Source organism: Anopheles moucheti, chromosome 2, assembly GCF_943734755.1.
Source record: "Anopheles moucheti chromosome 2, idAnoMoucSN_F20_07, whole genome shotgun sequence".
NCBI lineage: Eukaryota > Metazoa > Arthropoda > Insecta > Diptera > Culicidae > Anopheles > Anopheles moucheti.
This window is the reverse complement of record NC_069140.1, coordinates 53,223,956-53,237,487: the sequence shown is the minus strand read 5'-3', so window position 1 is coordinate 53,237,487 and position 13,532 is coordinate 53,223,956. Positions and strand designations below refer to the sequence as shown.

General features: G+C 45.1%; 4 protein-coding genes across 4 annotated transcripts; 1 reads left to right on the top strand and 3 right to left on the bottom strand.

Annotated features, from left to right (window-relative positions):
• Window positions 1-357: 357 nt before the first annotated feature.
• On the bottom strand, window positions 358-2,500 carry LOC128299740 (60S ribosomal protein L4). The gene is made up of 3 exons (XM_053035784.1): window positions 2,353-2,500; window positions 1,421-1,847; window positions 358-1,343 (listed from the first exon to the last, which is right to left on the bottom strand). Exons 1-3 carry the CDS (start codon window positions 2,353-2,355, stop codon window positions 478-480), a joined length of 1,296 nt encoding a protein of 431 aa, XP_052891744.1. The 5' UTR covers window positions 2,356-2,500; the 3' UTR covers window positions 358-477.
• Window positions 2,501-2,780: 280 nt separating this feature from the next.
• On the top strand, window positions 2,781-3,810 carry LOC128297766 (pre-mRNA-splicing factor SPF27). The gene is made up of 2 exons (XM_053033458.1): window positions 2,781-2,925; window positions 2,990-3,810. Exons 1-2 carry the CDS (start codon window positions 2,851-2,853, stop codon window positions 3,569-3,571), a joined length of 657 nt encoding a protein of 218 aa, XP_052889418.1. The 5' UTR covers window positions 2,781-2,850; the 3' UTR covers window positions 3,572-3,810.
• Window positions 3,811-3,952: 142 nt separating this feature from the next.
• On the bottom strand, window positions 3,953-4,871 carry LOC128307931 (uncharacterized). Its single transcript, XM_053045445.1, has 2 exons — window positions 4,405-4,871; window positions 3,953-4,317 (listed from the first exon to the last, which is right to left on the bottom strand). The coding sequence occupies exons 1-2, from the start codon at window positions 4,869-4,871 to the stop codon at window positions 3,984-3,986; spliced, it is 801 nt and encodes a 266-aa protein (XP_052901405.1). The 3' UTR covers window positions 3,953-3,983.
• Window positions 4,872-6,560: 1,689 nt separating this feature from the next.
• On the bottom strand, window positions 6,561-13,248 carry LOC128307915 (protein jim lovell-like). The gene is made up of 7 exons (XM_053045444.1): window positions 13,136-13,248; window positions 11,611-11,811; window positions 9,357-9,801; window positions 9,108-9,278; window positions 8,919-8,993; window positions 6,810-8,328; window positions 6,561-6,717 (listed from the first exon to the last, which is right to left on the bottom strand). The coding sequence occupies exons 2-7, from the start codon at window positions 11,713-11,715 to the stop codon at window positions 6,567-6,569; spliced, it is 2,466 nt and encodes an 821-aa protein (XP_052901404.1). The 5' UTR covers window positions 11,716-11,811; window positions 13,136-13,248; the 3' UTR covers window positions 6,561-6,566.
• Between the last annotated feature and the right edge of the window lie 284 nt (window positions 13,249-13,532).

The window sequence follows — 13,532 nt, the reverse complement described above, 5'->3', positions numbered from 1 at the left end:
GTTAGTACTGGTTTCCGAGCTTAAGCGACAAGCCGACGCTTAACCTAGCTGTCACAAGGTAAACACTCTGATATGACTCAAGAAGACTCAGGAGTAATGCCAGGATATAGAAAGCAATATTAATACGAGGATCATATTATTCTGCAGCTCTCGTATGCTGGACGAATTCATCCACACTGGCGTTTGAGAAAAATCCATCAATTCCAAGTGAAGCTATCCCGACCAAGTTCATGCAGGAAATTAAAGAATTTCCCGCAAAAACATGCGCACTTTAATTAATAATTTTAATAATTTCCACACTTTTCTATTTCCTATATATGATATGCCACTTTGCTGGGACAGTGAAACAAACTAATGCAACGTTCTTTCCACCACAGCTGTAAGGACTGATGGCTTTACGGTTTTATTTCTGTCGATGGAAATTAGAACATGTTACCGATAAAGTATGCATACCGGAACAAACCAGCGTTCTTGCATTTACTTCTTTACGACCTTCTTCACGACTTTCTTGCCAGCTTTCGCGTTCTTTTTCTCCGGCAGTTTTCCGGCCTTCTTGGCGGTCTTGTAGTCAGCCAACTTCTTATCGACTTTCGTCTTTCGCGCGTCCAATCGCTTCTGCACTCGCTGCACTCGTCGCTTTTGTTGCTCGATGTAGACAACAGCCTGGTGCTTGGCATCCAGTGGTTTCTTGCTGGCCTCCGCCTTCGCCACCAAACGCTCACACTTGCGCAACTTCGTCATCAGCTGAGCGCGACGCTTCGTCACGGCGGCGTACGGGTTCAGCTTCAACATTTGCTGTGTGTTGGTCAGCGGGTTCAAACGACGCACATGTCTATGAACCTTCCTCTTCGGGGCCTTCAGCACACGACGGATTTCGTCCGACTTCAGCAAACGGGCCAGATCGGTATTGGCCATGATCGGGGTTGGCAGATTGTAACCCTTCTTCATGCGGGACCTCTTCTCCCAGGTGCCGTACAAAGCGTCCAACTTAGCAAACGCCGACTCGGTCCAGATGCACAGACGGCCAACATGACCACCAGGAGCCAGCTTCAGCAAGCTCATCTTTGACACCTTCATCGTATCTACGCCGGGAATGTTGCGGAACGCCTTGCGTAGACCTTCATCCTGGTCGTAGATCACCAACGGTCCACGACGCTGGATGCGACGACGGTTGCGCATCTTACCGCGACCGGCACGCAGACGCTGCGACTTGTACACCTTCTGTACATCAGCCCAAACCTTGGACCGGCGCAGGAAAGTTACCGCCTGCTTGGTTTTCTTGAATTTCTGGATGTCGTTGGAAACTACCAAAGGCAGCTCAGAAATTCCATCGATGATATGACCTACGATAAAAGCGCACAGTTATTAGCGAACGATGATAAGCAGAAAGAACAAGGAATCCGTGGCTACTAGAACTTACCTCGCGATTGCACCAGAGCAGGTACACCGGTGGCGGCGAGAGCAGAAACCAGAGCGTAACGCTTCAGGTTGATGTTGATCTTGCGATGCCAACGGCGCCAGGTCTTGGTCGGGGCAAACATGCGTCCACCACGGCACATGTTACCGTACGCACCCTGACCGGAACGGTGAGTACCACCGCCACGAACACGCGGAATACGAGCCACGGCACGGCCAGTACCCCATGATTCAGCCGACGTTTGGTGACCGGCAGCCTCACTAACAGCGTACGGCTGGCGACGATTACGGCGCATCAGCTGCGACACCTCGCTCACAACATCCGGACGGATCGGAGCCTTGAAAATTGCTGGCAAAGCAACTCCCTTGTCCTTCACCGCCTCATTTTTGTCAGTGTACACACTGACCAAAGGGCGCGCTGCCGTCAAACTCTGCAAAGATAAACACACACACATACATGCATATTATTAGAAAACAATTTATCGATAGGAATCACAAAGCCGCGAACGGACACAAATGGACAACAATTTCACAGCTCTTCACATCGAAATGTTCTGCAGTGCGGTAAACAATTTTCTTTGCTATCCTTTCATCTCATGCAACACACGTTTCCGGTATTCTCGTCTAGGGCACGACGCAGTCATCCATGGTATCCAGGTATCCATGCTCAATATCAACCGCAGCAATAACGACGGCACTTCACCATTCATCAACAGTTGGGGAATGTTCAATTTTTCCATCGCACATAATCGTACTTCAGCGACGGCCTGGATTCAATGTGAATCGGTGTAAGCCACTACACCGCATTCATTGTGGTAGCATCCGCGGATCACACAAACACACTACAATATGGCTACTTTCAATTCCATTTCTGGAACTACGGAATCATTCTACGGCTGCCCCAGGTTTGGACCATCGTTTACCGTGTGCACTTACCATTTTCGTACAAGTTTACACCCAAATTTTTACGATTTTTGTTGGCTGCTCCAATAAAGCACGTCCACCATGCCACGGGGGACTGAAAAAGAACTATTCAAAGCGGAAGCACCCCGGTCCGGCTTTTCCCTGACAGTTGTCAACAAGACGGACCTTCAGTTCAGTGGCGTGTTAAATATTTCTAAAATTGCATATTCTGGGGAATAACCGTGTGTACACGATGGAAAACTATCTGAATTTACTACCATTTGTAATAAATGTGCTTCTGTGTTAAAATGAATTTTGTTTAACCACGAGTGGATCAAATGTTATGAAATTGTTTTCCTGCAAAAAAGCCTTTCTGGCCATGTTTATAGCGGAAAGCCTTTTCGATACACACACGCATGTACAAACTGTCAAAATAATTGTTGTCAAACATAAAAAAACCAAACGCTGCGAAACAGTTGCTCATTTCAACAGAATCGGTGGTCTGAAATTGAAACAGAACTTCCCAATAAAATGGCCGGTGAAGTTTTAGTAGATGCTTTACCATACATCGACCTAGGCTACGATGATCCTGGCGTGCGGGAAGCGGTACATAACGAACTTTTTCATACTCAACTACATCTCATACTGATACAGTTTGTTTGCATTGCAGGCAATCGCTATGGTAGAGGAAGAATGCCGCCGATATAGGCCAACGAAAAACTATTTAGAACATTTACCGGCCCTGAATACGACCGCGTTTGAGACCGAACTAATGACTGCAGAATTCGAACGCATTCAAAACAGACTCCCGATGGAACCGCTCAGCATGAAACGGTACGAACTTCCACCGCCACCAGCTGGCAAGATGAACGAAGTATCGGCATGGGGCGAAAGTGTGGACAATTCGATGGCGCAGTTAGAACATCAGGCCGTACGCGCCATGAATCTGGAACTTATGGCCGATTATGGGTGCGAGATGTGGAAATCTTACTTGGAAACGTTGGTGACGATGCAGGCGAAATGTCAGGCCAGATTGGCGGAGGTGAAGAAAGAAATCCAGGACGTAAATTGGGCTCGCAAGACGAAGCAGACGCAAGGTGGCGAAAAGCTGCGCTCATTAGAAGCACAGTGGGTAATGCTAGTATCGAAAAACTACGAAATTGAGCAGGCTTGCGCCAAATTAGAAGAACAAATTTACCACAAGAAGATGGAGTGCAAAGCATATGAAAAAACACCTGACAAGGAGCAATAGGCAGAGTGTAATGTGGAAACTGAATAAATTTAAATATATTTAAAAGTATTGCAATGCAGTGACCTTTTCACATCACCTATTGCTTCTATAATGTATGGACATACACACCGTAGTCGGTTCATTAAACCATTTTATAACACAAAATCAGCGTTCGGTTCGACAAACCTGTTTTAAAATTATGATGTTCATCATGAAACCTGAGTGAACTACTAATAACATTTTTAAAAAATCTTTAAAGCATTTTTACACCACAATGTATATTGTAAGCTAAAATAGTTCATCTAAGAATGAGTAGCGCTTGCACGTAAGTTGAACATATAGTTATCTGTAAATATACATCCCTTTACTCTACATAAGCTTGATTGATTTGAGATCGTCGATTATACAGAGGTCAGTGAAGTGAGGTACCAATCTACAACAGATCTGGCCGTAGATCAGGCAGCTTGTAGTTTGCAAAATGAAACGGTGGGCCCGACGGTGACGGTGATCGACTTCCAACGTTTAGTGCACTTTTTTCCACACTCGCAGTACTAACAGATTGGGCAGGCCTGTCAGCCATGATCATATTTTCATTTAGCTGCTGATTGTACTGCTGCACATCAATCTGGTTCGGTTGCTGGATAATCGGAGGAGCTGCCGGTAAGTCCATTAACGCCATTTGTTGGCGACTTGTAACACTGCCCGGATACATGGCCGTTCGGCCACGCTTTCTTTGTGGGAGTATACCTTTACGAGCCATGTAGAAGCTAAGAGAAACGATTAAGCAATATTAGCAATATAGCGAGTAAGCATTCATTTTTTTCATTAGAACTCGTTCAATAGGAGTTACGTACCGAATAGTAGAAATCGGAATATCAAACTTGATGCTAACGTTTTGGAATGTGTCTCCGCGCGATACGAACTCCGCCGCCTGTTTAAGTATCTCTTCCGATCGGCGCACCCGGCGACCAGCAGAGCCGGTGTCTTGTGGACCCGTTTGAGTGTTCGACTGATACTCGCATGTTACATTGGCCAACGCAAATTCTGAAGGTAAAGCTAAAAGATAGACACGCATGTATGAAGACAAATTTATATGAAATATTTTTGGACGCATTTTTTTCTTTTTTGCGATCGATGTCATCAGCACTGAAGTGAAACATCCCGCTAGCGTTCTTATAAATAGTTTACTGGTATTTCCTTTGTTTGGATTTTGTGTATGCACAATATATTCGGTATATCCTGTCATAAGTTCCATCTGTTTGTCTGTAGACGATTTCGCAAAGACCCCTTTGTAAAAAATAGGTGAGGATTCACTCAACATTATTCTCCATACCGGTTCGCTATAGCCTATTTACTGTAGTATAGCCCCTGCATTCTCACTTCCATCAGGGACATAGGCAAGAAATAAACACCTTCGCCATAAACGTTACAAAGTGGTAGGAAAGGATAATGAGAGCAATAATCGAACGACTGGCGACGACTAATGGCTACTAGAAATGGATTGGTTCGACTAGCATCGAACTAATTTATCGGCACAACTATTACCTAAGTACGACGGCAATTAAAACCCTATTTCACTAGAATTCGGTTTAATTTCGTATCAAATGTTGAGATTTAGTTTGGTTTATTATACCCTTTCGTGTGACAATAAATATTGATTTCCGATGTAAAGGGGAATAATTGAGATAAGGAATACAAATGTAGTAATCTACAGGTAACTGAACATAAGCATTGGAACCGATTCGTCGAGCATAGCTCGAGCTTTGAATAAAGTCCATCACAATCAAACTAAATGTTAAGTTATGTATAAACTATACCTTCTTGCATTAAATTTATATTGCCACCGATTTCATCGAATAAAAACAAGCATAAAAAAACAAAAAAAAATTGGAACAAAATACTAAAACTTTAAGCACATTCAATGGTTAGACTATTTTCTGGTTTGAAATAAACAAAACAAATTCAAACTATCTGCTTAAGAAACAGATGATGACTAGAAAACCATCACTTGTTTAGAATTAAGTGGATGGTAAAGTATAACTTTCGATTTTAGGACTTATCTAAAAGAATCTATGTTTTCCCTCTCTTCGTTTACTTTGGCCGTTAGTATACACAACTTCATAAAATACGAATCCGCATCATTCCGCTTACTTTTACATTTCTTTTGTCACATGCAGTGCGTGCGGCAGCTTAAAAGGACTCGAACGCAATATTTACCCTTAAGCAAACGTTTACCAACGGGTGCAGTTAAAAACTTATACAAAACTATTTGGTTAAAAGTAATGGGTATTACTGACTATACGATAGGAAATGGTACGATTCCATATATCGTGCTTCACCATACTTGGCAAATGGAGTGTTATTGGTTCAAGGAAAGTTAAGTTGCCATGTTGCATGTTGTTCAATGGCTGCCATTGCTGCAACTCCTCTCACGTAAAAGGTTCACCTTTTCTGGGAAAGTGAAAGATGATAAATTCTATGCTCAACGCCACTGTAAAATATGATTTGTAAAATAATAATAGCAATACCATGTATATATATCTATTCTCTTACTATTCATTTCCCTGGGACTATCTTTATCTTGGCATCTATTTCCTTCCCTGCGCAATGTCTTTTAGTACATCGCAGTGTAACATCATTTGAATTCGTACGTACATTCATCTGCTTATTGTATATATATCTATAATGTTTGTTACCTCCTTTACTACGCGCTGTTTACGTTTCTGGCTTGTTTCGTTATTTCGATTCTCTTTTGGCTGATTCTAGAAACCCTACTTTCCACTCTCGTTTCCCCTCTTTTAGTGCGGGTTTATCCCCAACTTATTGGTATAGTAGTATTGGCAACGGTTGATACTGATGCTGTTGCCGGCGGTACGACAACAGCACTAGCAGGATTAGCAAAGTGGAAGTTGGACTGTAACAACACGTTATCGTCCGTTTGGCATAACAATGGTTGCATCGGTTGCATGTGTTGTCCCAGTTGCAGCTGCTGCAACCGTTGCTGTTGCTGCTGCTGCTATTGTATTTGGCTTGTCAATTCTTTAATGATGCGCTTCTTTTCGGCTGCTTCCTTCAACTGTCTTGGCATCGGGTAAGCGGACTTTATGTCCCAACGCTTCATCCAATTCCGTAACGTTTTTCGAGGAACTTTGTGCATTTGTGATGCGCTATCGAGAAGAAAAGTAAATGAATGCTAGTTATTTCTTAAAAACCAAATCCAAATATCGGTACATGGTACGAGAGCTCATCAAATACCTACCGGTAGATACTTTCACCTGCTTTTACGTCCATTAGGGCAGCCCACAGTGCTTCGGTATTGTATGTGCGAGGTTGATTACCCCGCGGATTGCGCAGTGTGAAAGCGATCGGTGGTGGCGTTCCGTTCGTGTTTAGCAACTGATGGAAAGCTTCTTTCGTGCGGCCAGTTAGTCTGGGACGACGAGTTACCGAGCGGGTCAAACTGTTTGTTTGCGAAACGCTGCCTCGTGCCTCCCGCTCGATTTTGCGAATCGTTAACGTCGAGGTAGCTCCGGTTCCATTACCCATCGCTGCGGTTCTTCCATAGGTTCGTAAAGTGGAGGTTTTGCTATTGGCACAGTTGTTACCGGAGTGAGATCCCTTTGCACCAGCACCGATGGCCATTAAGGGAGGTGGTTTATAAAGGATTTCATCTCCTTCGCTCTCGCCTCCGTTTGCGAGCATACTGCTATCGATCTCTTCCGCCAAGAGCTCTATGGCGTACTGATCCCCGTACTCCTCTTCATCATCGTCCTCTTCCGCCTTGTACCCACCACCGACGACTTCATTCAGTTGAGGAAAATTGGGCGAACATATTATATTCTCGTACCCATCTCCATCGCTTACCGTTGAAGCATTCGTTTCGTCTCCGATACCTTCAGCGTTGGGATGGCGCTCGGTTGCTTTAAGAATTCGCTGCTGCTGTTGCTGTTTAACGTAAATGTCCATATCTTTCCGGTTGTAGATCAGTGATGAAACAATACCACTTGCATGATGTTCACTGGCACTATCATTGTCACTGATATTGGCACCGCTGCAGCCCAGCACCAGCACCGAGGACTGCGGTGTGTTTTTTCTTTTGTCACGGGAAGACTTGGTTGGTGATTGTTTGGCATGATAACTTTCAAAGAGATTCTCAATAGACTTCACACGGATCGACCCCCTGGAACCGCTAGGTACCGTTCGTGTGGTGCTTATGGAAGAAAGTGATGGCACGGCACCTATCGAACGAGCACCGTTCGCTCGCTGTCCACCTTCCATCGTGGTCGGTTGCAATGGTTCTCCCGATTTATTGGCACTATTACTGTACGTCGATACCACGGAGGAAGCAGAAAGGGTGCGAGTTGAGGAACTGGTGGGTACTAATAGTTCGTTGCTTTTGGTGGAATGATGCACCGTGGCGCTTACTTGTTTTGCCTTTCTTCGCATTTCCATCCTATCGGCACCTTCCTGTGTAGTCAGTGATTCTTCTGTATCTTCTCTCACCTCCATCAGATCATTATCAACATCATCTTCATCATCGCCTTCGTGCTCGTGGGTGAACGTATCGTAATCGTCCGGCACGCAATCATCGCGATCTGTATGATTTTGAGCCTGTTCTGACTTTTCCATCATCATTCTACGATCACCGATCATTTTTTCTCCCTCCTCCATCTCTTCCTCCATTGCGTCCCGCATCGAATCACTTCCAACCCGATCGGTCACTCGATCCTCTGAATCCATTGCATGAACGCCGAGGAACTGCTCGCAGCGAATCGCGTCTGCAAGTAGACACACAGGTAACGGAAAACATTAAACATTAAATTAAATCCAAAGAGATAGAGAGAAAAAGAGATTAAGTGAAGGCGATGATGTCATACAATGTTATAATGGAAGGAGTGTGTGAGAAAGGTAGACGAAACACTTACGATGGCCACAATGGAGAGGTGAACGTTAGGTAAACTAGTCTAAACTAGTGAAAATGTTGTCTACAGATAATTTCGACATGAAATAGTATGCATTAGGCGTACATAACAAACAACAACCAGGCACCTCCATTTGTACGATCAGAGATTTGGAATTATCTCTTTGACAAACTTTCACAAGGATATGACAAAATCAAACTGGGTTTACAATGTAATATTTTTTTTTTGCACGCAGAACGATGCGGTAACGAAATGTATAGTGTAAATTCCATTTTGTTTGCGTTTACAACAGAAAAATATAAGGGTGTATCGCTAGAGAACATTTGGTAGAACTACATTGGTAGAACTAATACTAATCGTACTAATCGTATTTAAACTTTATACCGATTAATATTGTATATTACATCGTTCAACATTATACTGAAAATAATAAACCTAAAACTTACCAGAAGCTCCTTTCTCATTACTGTCCATTTCCAAATCTTCATCGCCACATGGCCTGCTTGTGTCGTCATCGTCATCTGTAAGCAGGAACAAAGGCTAATTTAAATCTCGCTCTACAGATAGCACCAATTTAACGAAATACAAATAGTGCAGAACAATTGTAGCCAAAACACAACTCAACGCCCGCTTACCGATAATTAAGTCTTCCGTTTTGATGCACATTTCATTGCCACTTTCCCCGTTATCACTATGACTTCCATCATCCTGGTGATGACTTCCCGCATCAATAGGTTGCAGGTTTAAACTATTCAAAAGCTGTCTCTTTGGTCCACTAGGTGCGTTGCTTTGCTGTGATCTTGCATCTACAAATATTCGAAGAAAAAGGCACAAAAACATTCAATAAACAATCACACTGGCTATGGTTCCATTGCAAAGCTTACTTTGGTAACGGCTGCCGCCATGTCGATTTGTATCGCGGTTGAATTCCACCAGGTCACCTGCATCGCTGCTGGCAGCACTGTGATGTCGCTGTGGCGGGTAGTTGTTACCTCCACCGCCAGCAGGGGGGCTGTGTGTTTGGTTCAGGTTTAGCGCTGCATCGGAACCGCAGAGACCGCGTATCTTCAAAATTTCGGCACATTTCATCAGATCTGGCAGCCCGGCCTGAGATACGTTCACTTCTCCTTTGTACATGAAATCCACCAACGCCTGTATGGCCCATAGCTTAATGTCCCGCGGTAGGATGATGATCGGATGTTTGCAGGGATTTTCGCCGAGTAAATTTTCGAAGTAGGTAGAACAGGCGGCCAGCACCAACCGGTGACAATGCACCTGGTGTCCCTCACAGGCAAGCGTTACATCAACGAATCTTTGACCGGCTAATAGCTGCAAAACAGTAACAGGAAGCAATTTTAAATTACACTTCTGCGTTGGAAAAGAACCTTTTTTATTAACAGAAAAAAGGGCAGATCGTACATCGTTTAGAAATGATACAGAAATGCACATAAATTTATACAAAACCTTTATTATAAATAAGAATCATTGTGTTGGGGAAATTCGGCTAAACTAACGCATGCCATCAAAAACAAAAGGGGCTAAAAAACCGACCGAAACTTATTCTTTTATGGCTTCTTTCATTGCTAAGGGACCCTCTTAAAAGGATGATAATTATCAGTCCTGGAACGTTCGATGACCCCAGACAAGGCAACGCTACAGGGAATAGTTCCGATAGAAACATCGTTTACTGAGCGCAGACTCAAAGAATGCCCTTTACCTCAGACTGAAGCATCACAAAGTAACCCAAAAAAAGAAGAAAAATGTTCAAATTTCCTCATTACCCTTACAGCCATATAGCGCACAGGTCAATGAATGGTGCTGAGGGGTTCCTCTATAAGGAAAAAAAAAGGTATCACCCGAATCAGGAATAAAACTAAAAGGATGTTCTCATAGCAAAATAGAAAATGTTGTCCTTCCAAACGACAATTCCCCTCCACCTTAAGACTCTAGACCGTATGTGACCTTTAAAAATGTGTTCAAACCCTTCCAATATGAACATTTATGCAATTTCGGCATTTTTTTTTGTTCAATCGAAAGCCTACTAGTTAGTGGAAATTTCTGACAAAACCATTCACTGGACGACCCTAAACCCAGTACAAGATTACATACAACGGCATAGCTTAGAGCGCCTAGAGCGATAGAGCGAGGGCGAATTAAAAAAGGGAACGAATGTAACTAGATGGGAAATACCGAAGAGCGGCGCATGATCACATTTCACGGAACCCCAGGGTGTGCTATCATCGAAACGCGTGTCGCACAAATGGACCACATTGGAAACGAACTAAGCCAAACCAAGGGGTGCTTCTTCGCACGGTGATGCTGTCGGTCGCAGACCTTCGTTGGTTACGATAGCGCCAGAGCGAGAGCTGCACAATAACCGAAAGAGACGCGACGGTTATGCTCAGCAGCCCTTTAAAAATCGGAACCCTTCGAGTTGCGATGCACTTTGCGCTAAATGCTACCCCTTAGGAACTTGCGGTCCGTGTCCGATGCTTGAGGGCAGGCCGTTGTTCCGCACCCACCCGTTGTTTCTGCTTCGATTCTCGCATGTCGCTGTCCTTCTCTCCTTTGCATCATTTGTTTGACGTACTTATTATTACACCGACGCCAATTGGGCCGTAGCTAGCCTCCGCGTACACTAGCGGCCACAGTCGCAAGGACAGCCGTGCTGTCCCACAAAACCAGGCTAAGAAACAGGGTGCCACCAGTGTTGCCCTTTCGTGTCGATGGTTTCATCTTCGCATCTTTAACAACACAACCCCACGCGCGCTTCGATGATGAAAACGCACACAAGCGTGCAGAGGCTGGTTACCATTGACAACACACCCTCCATCGTTCCGTCGCGGTGGGGTGTTGTGTTTGTAGTGGTGATGGCAGTAGTAGTGTTGTGTAGGATAAAGGATGCGATGAGCAACGAAGATATCGCACGTAGTAGGAAGATTTGCTTGCACGCATGAATTGTCGACAACGATATCGAAAGGGGTGGTAAGATTTTAAGACCCTTGTTAAAAATCGAGTGTAGATTTTTCCTTCTCATTGCACATGTCTGATAGTTACCTAAACACGGTTAGTTTTTTGGACAACTTATCAAAGGAACCAATCGCGGCCAGCAAAAGAAATGTGTAACACGGTACGTACCTGTGGAAAGGCTGCTCCCAAGCTGCCCAGATGGCTGTTCCATCGTACACAGAATTGCTGCGATAGTCCGGTGGCACTCATGATGTTTGCGGGTAGTAAGTGCATGCACAGCACGCACCTTTTTATCACCACTGCTTAGTTCATGTGACTAGTTTCGAAGCACGGCATGCATCGGATCGGTGGATGCTTAAACACTAGGAGCTGTGGAAAGAAGTAAGATGAACACTTTTGAGACCACACACAGACGCGAGCTGTCGGCGACGTCTTGCCAATTAACACGCCACGCTCTACGTCAAGGTGGAGACCTCGGCGAATCGCCCCCTTCGGAAAATCGATAACCGTGTAGATAGACTTCAGTACGTTCGCAGGTAACTACACATTCATCCGAGGAACCGTCGCGCCGTGCTGTTCACGGAGGGCGCGCGAGATGTAAACTAACTGGGGACACAGGAGTCACAAAGCAGGCGAACCCTCGCAATGCGCCCAAAGCAGAGTACGTATTTCGCACACAAAGCGTGCAACCCCATTCTAAGCTTGTGCGATAAAAACAGCACCAACACACGCTCCCACACACCAACACACAGCCCCGGATACAGCCCCGGCGCAGGGATATAGTCTCCTGAGGTCAAAGGTTCAAAGATCCCCTAGAACGAAACCCACCTTATCCTCACTACTAGTACGCACACCAGGACGCACCCACAAACACACAGGCTCTCGCAGTGTCTTCTTTTCAGTGGGGTGTATTCGTTCGGGGTGAATCTTTTAATCTGTTACCCATCTCACTCTAGCTGCCGCTGCTCACCCCACACGGGGGTGCTATTATAGACTCTAGTGCGACTGAATCATAGAAACCTATGGTCGCGGTTTTCGCCCATTGAACATCACACTAGCAAAGGGTGAGGGGGTGGGAGGCGATGCGCCGCCTGCTATGCTCTTCTGCCCAGTATCTTCATCTTTCGCTGGCCCTACGACATCCAAATCTACAGCACACAACACAGGCGCGACCCTCTCGGGTGCACAGACTCTAGACAACGATTACGAAATGTCACACTCGCTGCTGCTCGCCTTCATTTCGGTATTATCGATCATGAAACTTTTCGACCCCAATTTAAGGGTGCTCCCGAGAGAGCAAGGCGAACAATAACCTGGCCAGCCTGATACGGCCTCCCCGTGGAGTGCACCCCGTTTTTAGCACGGTTGAATACGCTACCCACTTCTGCCGCTACTACCACTACTACTGCTACTAGGCACGAAAGACCACTTTCTTGTTCACATCATGTAGCTGTTACTATTGCATGCGTAGCTGATAAAATTGCATCCTTTCCGTAGTGATGTTTGAGAGTAGAGTAGATCCTTGCCGTAGCTATAAACACGCCCAAAACATCGCAAACGCAAATCACAATCGAAAGAAACCTTTTTTCCACCTATTCACTATGACATCTTCGGCACAGCACCATCGGCAGCGAAACGATGCATCACCGTCCGCGTTTATATTCAAATGACGTTTTGTTCCGTGCCCGCGTACTTGCGCCCCGTATCGTTCGCTATTGCACAACACCGACCATCCGTCTCCGACAATGAAAACACTCGACTTGACACACACGCACCGAAATCACCACCGAGACGCCATTTTAGCATTAGAAAATGCATTGATTTAGCCTTCTCGCTTCTACAACGTGACTCCCACGTACCATCCCCTAAACGGCGACGGTTCCGGTCGTTTCCGTTTCGCTCCGATCGCTCACACTTGCGCGGAAAAAGGATACGCAATCTGTGGATTGTTTTGCTTCGCTGCTACAGGGGTGTGCGTGCGGTTGGTGCGTACCGCGTACCAAACGCACGACTGCACGCACACAATGATCGTGATGTGTGAGTTTTGTTTTGATTATCTTTCTTTCCATACGGCCTTGTCATGTGTGAGG